Source organism: Mya arenaria, chromosome 8, assembly GCF_026914265.1.
Source record: "Mya arenaria isolate MELC-2E11 chromosome 8, ASM2691426v1".
Classification (NCBI taxonomy): domain Eukaryota; kingdom Metazoa; phylum Mollusca; class Bivalvia; order Myida; family Myidae; genus Mya; species Mya arenaria.
Window position 1 is genome coordinate 6,305,147 of NC_069129.1, and position 18,158 is coordinate 6,323,304.

The window sequence follows — 18,158 nt, forward strand, 5'->3', positions numbered from 1 at the left end:
ATTAGATTATAGAAATGAGCAATATCACTATTTCCTCGATACCAAGAAAATACATAATTTTCGCGGATGTCAAATCTTGAATACTTAAAAAATACATGATATTCATCTTCAATAACAAGTATTTCATTGTCCAATAAACAATAAATACAAAAGCGATCATCTCTATCAATACTAAAAAATCGACCATTTCAATATAGAGTTCATTACTAGACGTTCTTAATCTAGTCAATGGTTTACGTACAGGAAACGGTAAACTAGTATCAAGGTATCTTTCAACATTCAATAAAGACTTAAAGCATTTATTAGTATCACAACGTGAGGAATTATTTACATCATCAAGCCATGTTTGTCTACAACAATATGCAATTCTTGTTTTAAAATGATACATAAATATTTTTATCTTTGCAACATCCTGGGCAATCCAAGCATAGCCAATCCATATGTAAACAATATTTATTCGATAAAAGTTGCCCATGTACGCCTACCTAAACTATCCGGAATTTTAATCATAATATATAATTTTAAAGGCTATTTATTTTAGGCATTTGTAATACTTTGCAGTAATATTGTACACATTTTGAGACAAATAGTGAACATTGGTGATCTACAACATTCACTTAAAGCCACACAATTATTTACAGAGCTCTAAACTCCGAGAAATTATTTACAAAAGAAAAGCTGTACTTTTTCAATCCCATTACATTCCTTGAAACCCCCAATTTCTGAGCCAAATGTCAGTATCGGGGAAACCATTGCATCGAAAAATGTATAGCTAAACGTACCCAATGATAACTGGTAGTTTTTAATTCCTTGTCTGAGCTGCTAATTTAGATTTAGCTGCAGACCAGAATACCGTTGGAGTAAACAATAAACCCATTTATTAGTACATCGATGTAATTCTGACAATTTTACCATTAAGTGTCCAATTTTCACAATGGCGTAATGGGCCTCCATTTCTAAATGCAATAATTTCATTTACCTGCATCCCATATTCATTACAGAAGTCGGATATAGCGTTTAATTGTCGCTAAATGTTTATAACACTGTAAATTAAAGTAATCCGAATTATACTCTACCTCTGGATTACATACATAATCTAAATTATCATTTGGTATATAATCTAAACGATTTCTGGTTAGACCATTAAAATCACCAGCCATATTTATGAGACAACTGTTATATGTAGTCTTAATCATTGAAATATTATTCTCTATTAAAAGAATGCCGTTAGCGTCTTCTTGGTAAAAAGTGGAACCTTCTGGGGATATATATGCTACATTATATATAATATCATGTCGAAAATCATACAAAGATGACTTGATATAAAGTACAACACAATTTTTATAATCATGTCATATGCGGTTTATAAATCATGATTGAATATATTCACATTTAACAAAAACACTTAAACCGCCGCATTTTCTAACTGCATTTACAGGTTTCTATCTAATATATCAGAAATGTTTGTGTGAAAATAAAAATGAATCAAATTCGCTTTCGTAATCAACCCAAGTTTCCAATACGCTGAATATATCAAACTGTTGCACATAACGTTTAATCTCTAGTTCATTGTGGTATTTGCATAGAACAGCCACATTCCATGTGAGAATATCACGTTTATAAAAAAGGTCACATGTATTCACGCCTCGGCCGCTTCCCTAGTCGATCATCGGAGTGTCCTCGGTTTCAGTTCGAGCGTCATCATCGTCCAATTGGATTTCGTCCCGCTGAGCTCGTCTATTGTCATCCTGCTCCTCGCGGTCACGTGCTCGTCCTTGGCGCCATTTAGTTCCCGGCTTACCGCGTGCTGGTCCAATTTCATATATATATTGATTCCGATCAGTGTAACCGTAAATAGTGTCCCCGAGTATCAACTTATCATAGTTCATTGAGGCATAATTGCACCGTTAAGGCTCGGATATCAATCGTTTTCCTAATTCTTTACGGATGGCCCTGTTCCTCTCAGTAAAATACCCGTAAATCAATATATGACGAGTTTTGAAAACAACGCTTGGCTTTATTCATAATTTTATCTCGATCCTTGAACTTTGTAAATTTAACAATAATAGTGCATTTTTTTCATTGCATTGCATTCACTTTAATTCCAAAAAGCTGGCTATTAAAATTCCCTGGCATAAAGTAAGAACCGAAACGGTAGGTCATTAAATCCACCCCCATTGGCGAAATACTTAATATATAAACTATAGTGATGGATCACAGCTAAAGAGTCGCTAGCAACCGAGGGGAACTCTGAGGGTATTCAGCGAGGGTATTACAGTAAACAGTATTACCCTCACAGGAAGCCCGCTATCATAGACTCTATCCCTTGGAGTGAGCGAGTGTACTGAGCCTCTCAAAGAAAATAATGTATGAACCAAAGCACCTCCACCCCTCTTGCACTGAATATTTTATATTATAATTAAAATATAGGTATTTTGGAGTAATAAGAGAAGCATCTGAGACCGTTTAATAGAGAAAATCCCACTTTTTTACGACCCCTCCTCCAAGCACACTATAGTATAACCCCAGATCCACCAACCCGACTCGAACACCCTAGTGTTTGCATATGTCCATCTATTTGTTAATCCAATTCCTTAATATAAATTTGTAATTGTTTTCTACAGGCGAATAGATGAGGATTGGTGTACGACCTTATGCAGTAATTTTAGTATTTCACAATCTGATTATAGAAATGTATCTAAACTGTAGCATTGATTGAGTAAGTTTGGTTCTTTAAGTTAATTTATCCTGTTTGTTTCAGTCCTAAATGTCTTTGTTTTATGCCGTTTGTCAATTGTTTCTGACCGCGGCATTGATATTATATCATTTTCTACGAAGAGGGCAAAACTGCGTTCGTACCCCGATAATGACATCGGTTCCACAATTAGTTCCTTAAAGATATGTACATGTATGAGTATCAAACCAGGAATACATATACTGCGTAAGTGCTGCTATATGCGAGTTGAGGAACGCGGGCTGCCCTACGAAACCATGTCCAGCCATGATCAACTGAATTCCAGCACGCATATTACACGACTTTTTCGAACTTGTGCCTGCCATACCAGAGTCTTATACGGTTCTGTTCTAGCAAATGAATAGAAGTCAATGTGATGATTGTAAAACAACATCTAAAGATGTAACCCCTACTGTGATACAATTTAAAGGGGGAAAAGAAAGGAAGCAAGGGTTATATTGTCAATTATTGCAACAAATTCTGTTGCCATTCAGCCTCATGCAATTCTTTATGATATTACTGTAGCAGGAGAGGCATTGGATAAAATACATGGAGAAAGAACACATATATAAGATCACTTGATAATTGACGAAGCAAATATATTAGACCAAGATCAAAAGCAGAATTTAATTGGAATTATAGATAAACATAAGGAAATATTTTTACTGGAGATACAGACATAGGAATTTGTAACAGAATAAAATATAGGATTGATTTGTAACGGACTTTCCATTTAAGCAGAGACCCTGCCGTATACCACCATCTATGATTGAATAGGTGCGAATTCATATTGAGCAGCTGTTAACAGCCGTTGTCATACGACCATCAAAATCCTCATATTCATCTCATGTGGTTCTTGTCAGCAAGAGAAACGAGAAGTTACGTCTTTGTGTGAATTACAGACAACTTAACAGCATTAAAATTAGACTCATTTGTTCTAACAAGCACGGAATAATATGTCATTGCCTTAATGGGGCAAAGTACTTGATAACAATGGACTTGAAGTCGGACTACCATATTAAAGTCGAGGAGCCCAACAAGGAACGTACCGCATTTACTGTTGTTAAATTAAGGCGACCTTAACATGCGCATTTGTTTGACCTACTTGGATGACGTTATCATTTTCAGCGACTCCTATGAATAACACCTGGAGCGATTAGAAATAATTCAAACTAAATGAAGCTTGTATGAAATTAGCCCTTGAGAAATGCCATTTTCTTAATTTTAGTATCATTTTTCTGGGTCATATTGTTTTATTATTGTTAAAGGAGTAGAGACATATCCGGCCAAGATAGAGAAAGTCAATGGTTGGCCAACCCTCCTCCAAGTCTGATGATTTGCGCTCTTTCATAGCTTTTGCCGAATTCTACCGTCGTTTCATCAAACATTTCAGCGACATAATCCGACCAATAAAAATGAGCTACAGCCTCCGACTTCTACTTAGAACTTTCATATACCGTTCGAACTTCACACGGATGCATCTGTGAAAACATTGGGTACAGTGCTGTATCAAGTGCAATATGGCCAGAATAGGTTAATTTCCTTTGCCAGTAGGGCCTTGAATAATTCAGAGTGAAACTACAACGCCTGTTAATTATAATTATTGGCTCTTAAGTGGGCAGTTACAAAGAAGTTTTGAGATTACCAGGCCATGTCCAACTTCATTGTCCTAATATACAACGACCCCCTTACTTATGTGTTTACCAGTGCCAAGTTTGATGCAAATGCCCAGCGACCGTCTTTGAACGACATTAAGTTGAGGGCTGATATGAACAACCAAGATGCAGATGGAATGCGCCGATATCCATATGTAAAACTCCCGGCACAACCAACACAGAAAGAGTAAAGATCAGCTGCTTAACTGTTATACATACTTGAAATTTGATAACAGCACCTTATGTAGACACTCATACACAAATGAAAATGAAAATTTTGAGGCAACTGAAGACATGAGCCAACCAATTGCACAGAAAAACATGCGTGAAATTAGGAGAGCCAAGGCGTTGATACCCTCATTTATAAGTGGGGAAAGCCGTCATTGACAAGATAGTGCAGGAATACGATCTTACATTGAAGTAGCAGTTCAAGAACCTAAACATGAAACGAGGGATCCAATTTAGGAATATTCATGAGATCGATGCGGTCAGTTTACTACTGGTGATTCCCGAGTCATTCAGAAAAGAGATACTGACACATGTATTCATGAATTTTCTGATCAGAAAGGTTCTAATGGCCTGGATTGACAGCAGATATTAGCATGGATAAGTCAATGTGATAAATGTATCAGACGGCAGGGAAAGATAGACCGGGCGTCGCTCGTGAGTGTAAGAACATCATATCCGCTTGAACTTCTTTGCTACGACTACCTCTCTCATGAACCATGTAAGGGTAACTTTAGCAATATTTTGATTGTAAATTATCACTATTAAAACAGATTGCCAAAGTTATCCCCACAAGGAACCAAACCGCAAAGACGGCATCGGATGTAATCTATAATGAGTTCCTGGTTCATTTCGGGACAGGGTACATTCAGACCAGGGAGACAACTTTGAAAGTCAGATTATATCAAAACTGTGTCGCATCACAGGCATGAAGATAGGTAATACGAAGATTGAATTTTTGACGATAAAGTACTTGTAAAGAGATAGATTTTGATGATAAGAAAGATTACTAACAGGTTTGAAGAGGAATCTTACACATTAATTGACCAACAAAAAAGTGACATATCGGTTTTTAAGGGTATATACTTAAAACATTTACACTTTAGTTCCTCAGACACCGCCACATTCGTGTTTTTTCACCCGCTCCTGTTTTCCAGATAACATTTTATTTTCACAATTGTTTTTCACTCAATATCAATCGTTTTTCGTGTAGTGTAACCTCAAAAGTCCTGATCATTGAAGCGTATTATTCAACTGTTTAATAAGCGTCGCCGTGATATAGATCAAAGAGCAAACATCGTGAGTTGAAAAACAGACTTTCTAGCGTTCAAATACAGTGTGGGGCCAAAGTTATAATGCCAAAGACAAGTCCGAGTATTTATTCGACATGTTGTGATTTCATTGCATCATTATTGCTTAGATTGAATTACTGTGTTATTGATGATTTCAGTTTAACAGAGGCAAAAATAGGGGTGTACAAAACAGCAGCCCATGATAATACCGAATTTCATGTTAAACTTCAGGACGCTGTTGTCAGTTTTAGAAGGTTCATCAGACTTCATCTGAAAGGGGTGAATCTTAGTCCATGGAAGATCATACCAGTAATTAAGACAGTAATCTTTTGTTTACCATTCTTTATTGTACAAATGTACAGAACAAAATAAGCTAAGTATAATATGTCAATGTTTAAATACACCATTAATTATTTAACAAAAATGTTGTGTACAATTGGTCTAACAGTATTGGTCAAAAATCTAAAAACATTAGTTTGGAATAATGATAGTTGAGGTTGAACTAAATATTCATTAAGGCTGTATATGAACCAAAACCAAATATTTTAATAATAATTTATAATTTTAAATGCACGTCAGGCACTTTATTGTACTGTGAAGGAGTCATGTGTCAAGTAAATGGTGTAAATGCACTGTTTATATCATCATAATTTAAACCAGTATATGTGCACAAACCCCACTCTTATCCCAACAATTCTTAATAAAAATAAAACGCAAAAGGTAAATCTTATCAAAGTATGCACTTACTTGAGGAAACTTATCAATAAAACAAATAATAATAAAAAACGAAAAGGTAAACCCCAAGTACTTCAATGATTAGAGATCCCAACTCTATCTGCAGACGGAGGGAAACAATTCAGAGCACCTAATGCAAATACTTTTCAAAGAAACGATGCAGTCATCGTTAGAAACCAAAAACATCACACACAGTCTGCCTTATAAAATAAAAGGTTTAAGACTGTGTGATCATAGAGCTTCATAATAAAAAGCATCATTGTACTAAAACTGGGAACATATAAAGAAAAACATTATTAAAAATAAAAGCGACTTGTATATGCTATTCTCTCCTTCCACATGATTTGAAAACGTAAAATATTTGAAGACAATTAAGTCACAGCCAAAACACTCGGAGTCAGTCAACACTTATCCTGACATGTATTGATAAATATTACATCGAATATATTAATCGCCGGAACTAAAGAGAAGTAATTATAAAAACAAAACCGTATAGCAGCTCGATTATCAACAAAGCACATCTTCTAGCAGAAATATATATGGAAGAGTTAAAGCCATTGAATTAATGTTTGAGGCTAATAACATTTTGATTTGATAAAAAATTGTGCATCACATTCTTTGAATTTTTTTACGAGCATGTTATAATGAAGTTCGTTTTGTGTCCAACTTTGGTTATTCTGTGAAATTTTCTTTTTTGTATTCCTCGGTTTCTGTGTACTTCTGTTTATCATTTTTATCAATGTCTTCGACCCATATTCGTATAAATAATATCCCGTAACAATTCAAACTTCTATTTTCTCCACCTAAGAATAGTTTGGCTAGGCAGCCAGAACAGCAAACGCAACACGTTTTCTTGAGAGCGTCATAGTTTAGGTGCACAAAAAGTGGGATTTTTTTAACAGTTTTCAATTCATATCCATTGATTAACGCATCGATGTTAACGTCATTCTTTTCTTTCTGAAATGAAAGTTCACAGTGTGAACAATGTACAATTGTTTAATATAAAGCATGTATTGCTTTTTGAACTCTTTGATCGACTAGTTCAACAAATTGAAGCAAATATCACAAGAGCTAATAAAATGATTGCAGTTTAAATGTTCGTAAATATACGATCTCTATTGCATTTGTTATAAGAGGAGTGTCTCTCTCATTTGTCGTAAATGTCAAATCATGTATTTTCTGTTTGTGCTCATCTTTATAGTTTGACCGTAAAACCCATATTTAAATAATTATATATAAATAATAACACAGCAGTAGTGTGAACTTCATCACAAAATGGTCTAAATAAGACATGCATGTTCATATTTCTGGACATGGCTTGATAAACTAATTCTCACCTGCATGACATTTTCATACGCACTGTTGAACAACGCAATGATCAAATTCAGCATGATGATTGTAAACAGAACAACAAAGCTGTAAACAATTATGTTTCTGTGCAGCTTAATTATTCCCGGATCACCTGCAAGTTTGGCGTTTAGACTAGCAAACGTGTTGTAAACATCATCACCGTTTATCAGTGAAAATAATGATTCTGCAGAACTTTCCTGACTTGCAAACTGAAATAATAATGTCTCCTTAAGAAAGAATGTGTTCATAAGTCTAAGCTACTTAAGTCAGAAGTACTTAGCCTTAGTAAATCTGTATATGTGCTATCTTGAGTTCCGTGTTTACGGATGATACTTGTTGATAGTGTTGTAATTAAAATATTTTGTGAGTAAATTTTAACGATGTACATGCTCGTGTGTGTGTGATAAGTATACATATTGAAACTAATGTGTGCTACACAAATTTTCAGATATAAACATCAAGCGTAGTATTACTTATATAGAACAACTAACCTTTACATGATATGCGCCGAGTGAGACAAATGCACAGACGAAGAATCCGAAAAAGAGCACTGCTGCGCAAGCAATGAAGGCAATTACGTCCCCAAATGAATCATACAGTGTATGGAAAAGTAGCTGAAGATAGAGACAATAACGAATTACTTAAGTTTGAATTCAAAAGCACAATGTTAATGACACAAATGACTCAAACTAAGAAAAGGTCAATCTCGATTTGATTTTAGACTCTTCATTTAACAACGAGGTAATGTGCAATTCTCTTAATGCCCACTTTCATTGGATATCGATATTTATGAAAAAAGAGTACAAATGACAATGAAAACTACAGGGAGAAACCTAGAAGTCCAATGATGGAGACACCAATACAAACACCACAAACCATCGCCCTTTTAAAATATACGTTTAAAATGAAATGAAACATTAGATAAAATATATAAGCATTGTTTCTTTAGGAATTAATTTAATGAGGAAATATAAATCCCAGCCCTATTTTAAAGCTGATTCTTTGTTTTTCAATACATTCATTAAATGAGTTATCCTTATATCCGTTTATTCTATCATTCAACTGCTAATTGAATTACATCCAATATATCAAAATGAATGCACTTATACGACTATACCCCCAGAAGAGCTGTTAAAAAGTGTCTTCTTACGGTTGTAAGAGGATCAAGCACGACATTTTCGAATAATCCGTTTAGCCGATATAAATCTGTATTTATTTATTTATTAATGCATTTATATGCTCACTTATATCTGAATACACTTTCGCCTCGGACAAAATTTATATTTTTGTTTTAATTCATGTAATTTCCAACCATTATAATCAACGTTTGCTTTTATGTTGACAAAATCTGCCATTATTGTATATTTCTTGATATGTTACATACATTTCATCTTGAGCATCTGTCTACCACTGTGTAATGCAATGATGCCGGTCATTAGACCTTTTGAACAAGCGTCTGAATCCTGTTACAGTCGAAACATATTTTTTTTTCATTTTTCCTTTTTATCAATATCTATTCATATAATTGATTTCATGTTTTCAATAATCAATGAGATATTGTTAACAAAATATATAGGAAGGATTCTGATTTGGTAACATCAATTCAGCACCTTATTGCTTTTTAATAAAAGCGTTCGAACGCAGATGTTCTACAGATGTATACTTTAACTTTTTGTTGAATTAATGGGCCTGTTCCTGTTGTTTTCATGGAACTTTTGTAAGCAATGCGCTATTTCAAAACCGCTTTGTCAAGTTATCGGTCAAACATAGTCTTTATATACATTTAAGCAGATTTCTTTTTGCCGAATAAGTTAATTTCTATGACCTCGAAGGAAATACTATAAAAAGTAAAGTTGCCAACAATCTTAAAGAACGTGTAATAGTTTTCATTTTACTAAACACATTTAATTCTTTACTGTCAGTGGACATGGATAGTTAATTTCTATGACCTCGAAGGAAATACTATAAAAGTTAAAGTTGCCAACAATCGTAAAGAACGTGTAATAGTTTTCATTTTACTAAACACATTTAATACTTTACTGTCAGTGGACATGGATATGAATGACTTCCAACTTACAGAAAACTTCACATTTATTTTCAAGAAGCGCAATATGCTGATCCAACCGAGTAAACACCCCATTCCAATATTAAATGCTAGGTTGTCGTATGATGGTAGTGCAACTGTTTCATTCTACAAAACAGAAAATGCACAGACAAAAGAGCAATGTATTTTTTTTTTAAATATTTGTTGTGAAAACATTTAAATTCATATCTTTATACTCTCGACAAATTTCCAAATTTGTAGTGTGTACTTTGGGTAAACTTTTTAAAACTTTGTTATTAAATTGCATGCTGTAATTTAAAAAAAAAACTTACATGGTCATTAACTGCATTCTTCAAATCGATAGCTCCTTTTAAAATCAAACTATCCCCTGTCAAGCTAAGAATCAGCCAAAGCTTGAAAAAATATGACAGCTTGGTAAATTTGTTCCCGTGTTTCTGGAAACATCAATATCAACTGATTTTAATCTCACAACCTATCATCTAGTTTATAACAAGGCCTTGCAGTTTGGTTTTCTCAAATATATTAATGCTATGTTATCCATCTACCTGACATGTGTATGTCTATTACGCTATGCTTGTTTATCAGATTAACTATGTACAACTTCTTTAACAAAAATGTTTCTGGCACAGTTTTAGTGTTTCATGACCCAGAATAACCGCCTCGATGCTGCTGAACAATTTTGGAAGAAGTGCGACCACATCATTCTATAGACCACAAAACGAGATGTTAATTCATTTCTGCACATAAAGGTAAATTATTTGACCTAATTTCTATAGTATACGGGATTTTCAGATATTGTTTTACGTAAAGTCTGTAGCATCTGAGCACTTTGTTTACCAGCCGACAGTTGTTCTACATATTTATGTTCGGTATAATAAAATACTTACTGGTTAAGCCTCGGTCGAAAGCATCTACCTAAGGTTGACAATAAGCACTGTTGCTCTCAGGGAAATCAATACTTATAAAATATACATGAAATCATACATATTGAAACACATCTTATTCATGAATTGCTACAGATGTTACATCACCACTGGCATTTTGTAAAATTTTCATAATCATCAGCTTCGTAACTTACCGTCCATAAGATAATGAACACACCAGACGAAATCAATAAAACTATGCCGTCAAAGAATACGGTTGTTGATGTTATAACCAAGCATGTGCAAATCAACCAATTTTCAATCTGTGGACAATGACACTCATTTCCTAAAAAAAAATAGAAAAATAAAGTAAGAACAAAACACCCATTTGCCGAAAATGTTGGGCCTAGTTTTGTGGGATTGCGATGTGTTTCCCGACTTTACTCACCATTAAACTTAGAACTATTTAGACTGCTATACAGAGCTACTCAAGTCGATATGAATGAAAACTATTTGATATTGTTAGATGTTTTGCTGTTGTTTTGGAGCCATGTAGAAATACTTTAAATCATTTCCTAAAGAACCCTTAATGCAATATGACCTTATTGCAAAACAGTAGATACCTTCAACTGTTAAATCCATCTGGCCACAAGAAATTGGAACTGTATTAGTCTGCATATCAATACAAACTTGCCCGTTGTGGTCATCGTCTTCAAAGCTGACCTTCAAAGGGAGAACAAGGCAAACAATTACACACAATATTTTCTTGTAATAAAGATGAAAACTGGCTATATTTGTAATAATAAGAACTCATTTATATATATATATATATATATATATATATATATATATATATATATATATATATATATATATATATATATATATATATATATATATATATATATATATATATTAAAACGGTGAATATACATATGAGACATATAATCTTAACTAGTTCGAGGGATTAAATGTGTCCTTGTTTATATCTTAATGATTTTAGATTATTGGTCTATAAAAACAAATGAACACAATAGAAACCACTGACATTGTGATGCATGCTTCAAAACCAAACAGCGGCCCCTGGCTTAAGTTAATTTGTTCCCTGTGGCCTTTGCTAGCCAAAGTCAAACTTTTTTGGTTATAGCCGATCGTGACGCTGGATATGAAATACTGTTCATCTCACCATGAAACTCAATACATCGATAGTTTATAATTCTTTGACTTTCTTTCACCATACTAACATAGCGAAAACTCCTACAAGGGTTATTAGAATCAAGGTATAAGAATATTTTCATTCACAAAAAGTATACCCGCACGGTTAAGACAAGAACACACGCCATACAAATGTTATTCACATGTGTATGCAAGTTTCAGTACAAATAGATATCAAATCATATCTATCAAGAAAAGCAGATTATACCGGTTAGACCAAATTATAGCGAAAACCAGAACCACAGTATAAGCGGAGTAGTTACGATAAAGAGTAATAGAACAAATAACGTGTAAAGATTTCTGGAGCAAATAGCTAGAGGAATTTTAACTTTGTTAGTATGTGGCAATACTGTCGATTAATAATGATACATCGTTGTGTAATGACTCATGGGGTGATAAACAGCCAATAACATTTCCCAGGGTCAATATCTATTATACCGACAGAATAAGGTAACTAAGTTAAAGGAGCAAGGGTCGCTGTTGGATTCTGCTTCATGCATACATATCTCTGCAATCAAAACAACATGACAACCACATCAAACACATTATATGACCGTTCGATTTTTTCAGTTACCGTTCTTTTGGTTGATTGTTTTACGAATGTAATGAGCAAATAAAAATCATAAAACAAGTGTAATCAAAATATCTAAGCGGTATATTAAATCAATGCTTTAGACAATTTGTATTGAATCATTCAAGGAACAATTCAAGAGAGGCAATCTTATCACGACAACTTTCCTTTACTAGCAATTTATTGAGTCTGAACTATAACCAAGAACATAAATATGTAGACTGTGTTATGTCGAAACCAATGTTGATCGAATTCTTTGTATAAGTTTATTATTTGTAAAGGAAAATAGAAATATGTTTTAACTTAAATAAGTCTATATTTTTAAATTCAATTTTACACGTATTAACACAATTCTAGTTTAGAAAGTAATATCAAAATCATAGGATCGCACTTCCAATGTAACGTACATAAATGCTTTCTTTCCAAGTTATGGTAAAAATTTGTGCAAAATGTTAATATAAAGTTCATATTTTGAAGCCTGGTACAAAATAGGACTAGTGGGAAATGTCTTTTAATTAAAGGAATGAAAATTACCACTTCATCATTATGATTTATTGTATGGCGTCCTTAAAATAGGGCTTATCATAGCGCGAAATAAACAATTAGGTAAGATAAAGCTTAAGACAGGAATTCGAATCAAACTTACAGTGATTGCTATGGCGAAACATTTGATCCTGTTTTCATCGAATCGGACACGAACCGAATGCAGAGAACACTTTATACTTACATGAAGAACCCTGAAACATATAAACATATTCTCCCAGCGTATCGTTTATATAAACTCAGCGGTAAGAGAAAGTATACGCTTTCCGATTTTTTTCAAATGCTTTTTTTCTTATGGTATGATAAAATATTTTTATGTGGTGAAAATATTTTATTGCATTGGAAACAATAGTGTCTTTAAAACGAATTAAAACTGCGAAGTACCATAAAGTGTGTTTATTTCTTCGGATTATATGTATTTTGGATTTGTCCTCCACTTCCTCAATGGTTCATCTCGCTCAATTATGTGTTAACCATTGAAGAAGCTCATGTTTACCCATTCCAATGCAGTCAATTATTTTTCCTTGATTAGTGATGACTTACCATCTGGTTTGTCAAAAGTCAGATTCGATCACGTCTGATCAATAAATTTTCTTCTACTGAATTTTATATTGCTCCTTTTCTTCAATATTATTTTGTTCTTTTTTTCTCATTTTCATTGACAAAAGGTACCGATATTAGGTTTTTCCGTAGAAATGATTTTATGTAATATAAGGGAAAAACAATTATAGACTAAGTTAAGGGAGTGGAGGATATACTCGTGGATATAGATTGTCTTATATAGAAATACTTTACTAATAAGATATAAACGGTTTTTGACTTTTGTAACCGAGCATAATTTTATAAAAATGCATGTATTCTTCTGTTGTGTTAATCAATGGCTACTTCTAACATTCCATTATATAGACCTTCCATTTTGGAAAAATCCTGTTAAGGCGCTACTGATATTATACTTATTTATTCACTGAAAAGAAATCTTACGACATTATAAGAGTACTACTGAAACATCAACCAAATGTGTTCAAAAACTTGAAAATGTGAAGGGCCATAACTCAAGACAGAACGACGTAACAGTATGAATTTTCAATGTAAAGTTTTATTTTCAGTCACATGTATATCTGACGAACGAATATTATTAATGATTTATTTCCTTTTGATATGTTGTGTTAGTGAATGTTTAGATTTAGATTGACGCCATTTTACCGTAATCAAGTTTACCTGATACTCAAATGTTGACAACATTACCATTATGTCTAAGAAGGTCCCGCTTACCGATGCTGATAACGTATAATTCAGCTCTTGGTACTTTATAACATATTTATATGATAGAACCAAACATTTACAGGTCGCTCGTAGCCAAATTCGAATTGTTAAATTATATACATAAATCAAAAACAAGAACAGGTAATAACGGAATGGAAGGGGCTAATAATTTGGCTTTTATGCATGAAAAGCAATTAAATAAACAATATAGGGGAAAATACATAATGGTGCAGCAAATTCAAAATAAACTGACCTATGAAGAACATCCTCCAGTTTCAAATATTGTAGATCCTCTGTTACATTGTAACTATACTTGATAATACCATTTTCCGTTTTGTTTGTTAAGCCAGATCCAGGATCAAACGTTATGCCTAAAATATATGTAATTTTTTTATATTATTGTATTGCGCAGAATATAGAAAATAATGCAATTGAAACTACAGGGATGAGTCCAGACGTCAACAGTTTAACAATATAGTTACTCAAATATCAATTAAGACCAGATAAGACGATTTTTTTTTGTGTTTACAAATTACAACAATAAAGGTGTTGAGCAGCAGTGGGCTCGCGAACGTGAACTGGCGGCTGGTGGCAATACGCCTGTATGGAAGGACTCGGTTCTATGTTAATTCTCTTTTATTAACTATCTTATTTCTTTAAACTGTTTTGTAAACGACGCTTAAAATGATAATTGATATACGAAGGTTTTAGTAATAGTTAAAATCAATTTACAATGATGTCCAGGCTGGTTAGAATTTTGATTCTCTATCTTACTTTTTGCGACAATCTCGTTGTTATCATTTGTTTGAAAATAGTCGAATTCAAGTGACAACTTGTCATAACCCAGGCGCTGAAATACTCCTGTAATATCTGTATGAATGTTGTAGTACTGAAATAAAAAAAAACAACATTAAATGTATGCATCTTAACAGTGTTCAAAATAGTTCAAGTAGTCTTTCTACCGAAATGTATATTCTGAATGTCTTCTTATGCAAGTTAATAACGCCAAATATTTTTACAATATTATTTATTTAGCAAAAGACAATCATATACCATGTTTCCAAAATAAACCATTTCTTGAATTTTATTTTCTAAGCAATTTTAAAAATGCTTTAGATATGAAAGTACTGTTCGATTACAATTTACTATCGATCCGCCGGTAACTAATCACTGATTGACAGCTCTAATCAGATGCCATCATCGTAGCTCGGTTTTCATTTACAATTGTGGTAGTCTCGCCTCCTTTTTATTGATTTAAAATTAGTCACGATTCAAAGCCCAAAGTCATGTTGCAATGAGTGAACACTTGCACAAAAATCGTTTCAAGTATTTACCGAACATGATCAATACCTAGGTTTTTTGTTCAAGTAGTTGATATGATAAGATCATGCCTTATTACCGGAATGCTATAGTGAGTCATCTGTCAAGTACGGGCGACACTTAACAACGACGGTTATTTAGATTAAAACCAATTAAGATGCGTGGTTATCGAATACTTTTGTCACTTAAGTCGTTTAAGAACATCATCCAATATACAAGAAACCACATCTAAAGAAGCGTTTCATTTACAAATGAGTAAATCAGCTTACGGTAACATACGAAAGAAATAGGACCTAACACTCCTTGATAAACATTGTTAAAACTTTTTGCTACTGAGCTTGTTTCTGTAGTTTTTCGCATAAATATTGAGTTACTTCAAATTAATGATTACTTCGGGTAAATATTAAAACACAACAGCAACAAATTAGATTTTTTTGCGCAATTGATAACTAATAACGACATGGGATATACGAGCAGTGATAAATGATAAATCAATAACGGGGGGGGGGCTACGAAGCGTATTTAGTAATCATTAAAAAGAAGCGGACCTAAGCTGACGTCATCCGTTTAGAGTTGTCATTCAAGGACTTAAAACTGACGCGCATATAGTCATGTTAAAACAAAATTACTTTTCAACGCAGAAACAGTTTGTTGGGCACTTTCAATATGCATCAGCATAATTTTTCATGGTTAATATATTAAACGACTGTATACAATTGTCAACATACCTGTGCAACAGAAAAGTTTATTCGTTTCTTAAAGTCTTCAATGCTGTATAAGGCAAAGGTTGTGGCCGGGTTTGGTGGCGTTTCGTAAGCTACAATTAATCACCATTTTTATTGCGTGTTACAGTACGAAGGTGAGTCAACGAATCGGGTGATGCAGTTCATTATATATGCAAATGCACCCACTTGAATAATGAAATATAACGATTATAACCCTTAATAAGTAGAATACCTGCTAATGTAGTTTATCTTACAAAAAGTATATCAGGAAATGATGTTAAAACCCAACCTGGCAATCCTAACGTTCTCGAGCTCTTAAATATTTATCTATGCCCAACCTAAATAGTTTTTCTCGTTTATACTTTCCGTTTATTCTATGTATTATGTTTATCATGTGTAATACATTCCGTAATAAGTTTAGTTTTATAATAGTTTTGTCCTACAAACGTGTACTTGATCATGCAGCCTGGTTCACTGATGTGCTTGTGTGTTTCGTACACATACTTTGTAAATATGTGTACCTCATAGCACATGTATTTGGTATTAATAAAACTAAAACATTTGAAACTACAAGCAATAAAGTATGACAAATAGTTATGAAATCCGCCTCGAACAGCCAGCTGCAACCACAACCACCATAGAGACACTTCATTATAACCTCTCAAAATGCACACAAGATCAGTTTAGTACAACAGTGACAGTCTTTAAAATAAGGTACAAATGGTATGAATTAAATTAAATTAGGGCTTACTAGCATCCCATCCTTGTAGAAGCGCGTGACGTAAAGTCAAGTGACCGTGATTGATGTCTGAGCTGAGTCTCGAACGACAAGCACCGAAATTGAATGCCTTTTTCAGAAGACAGATAGTAGACGCAAAATTATTCAATTTGAATTAACACATCATCGGCTCAGATTGCCAAATATTCGTGTTTGCTACATTCATAGGCGTTGTACAATGTTTAATTGGGAGAAAACGATGTGTCCAGAAAGAAAGTTTGGTAATATATATGATTTAACGTTTCATACACGTAAGATTGTTTTTCTAATATTAAGCACGTTTTCTATTCGGATTATACAAACATGTTTATTTATAGAAGCACAAAGTACTTACAAGTATGGTAATAAATGCTAGCTTCACACAATTTACGATCATCCATAACAAATGAGGCAGACTTATCCATAGCGATCCTTTGTAATATTTGACCGGGATGAAAATCAGCAGCCTTAATAATGTCTTCCATTCTAACAGTCCTCCTTTAACGGTATTTTCTAAAAAGGAACACTTGGAGAAAATGTATACTATATCAATATATTTTCAGGGTCAATGAGATTTCCCTTGAATATGTTTAAGATTCAATAGATCATATATGTTTTATTTTTTATTTTCATTATATACATTACAATATCAATATCATACAAAGCAATATAAATCATATTTATTTTTATATATAATATCTTTATACTTGGAGAAATACCATTTTCCGGGGTTTCAATTATCTCGTTCTGGCTTGGATCAGGATTAAGAGACTGCCTACCAGAGGAACTTTCCTAAAATAGAAATACTATATATAGTATAGCATAACAGTTATCCCACCACATATAAGTAGATCTGAAAATTTGGCCATGCTGGAAATCTTGCCCACGAGCAAAGATAAAACAATTTCCCTTATGGAACTCCTTTTTTATTGTTATCACTTAAGTACCTCCCTTGTTGAAGACCGTCGTCTGTAGCATCATGGACACCTTATTTATTTAAAAACATTCTAGCAAACTTTTCAAAAGCAAAGGCATAGTGATGACTCAATTGGAATAACCTCTTA

At 33.4% G+C, this 18,158-nt stretch overlaps 1 protein-coding gene across 1 annotated transcript; it reads right to left on the reverse strand.

Moving 5' to 3' along the window:
• Positions 1-6,379: 6,379 nt before the first annotated feature.
• LOC128245131 (mucolipin-3-like) lies at positions 6,380-17,882 on the reverse strand. The gene is made up of 14 exons (XM_052963376.1): positions 17,814-17,882; positions 17,450-17,607; positions 17,089-17,185; positions 16,341-16,429; positions 15,067-15,181; positions 14,546-14,663; positions 13,133-13,223; positions 11,324-11,423; positions 10,916-11,046; positions 10,149-10,271; positions 9,850-9,963; positions 8,264-8,386; positions 7,760-7,981; positions 6,380-7,379 (listed from the first exon to the last, which is right to left on the reverse strand). Exons 2-14 carry the CDS (start codon positions 17,489-17,491, stop codon positions 7,095-7,097), a joined length of 1,650 nt encoding a protein of 549 aa, XP_052819336.1. The 5' UTR covers positions 17,492-17,607; positions 17,814-17,882; the 3' UTR covers positions 6,380-7,094.
• Positions 17,883-18,158: the final 276 nt, after the last annotated feature.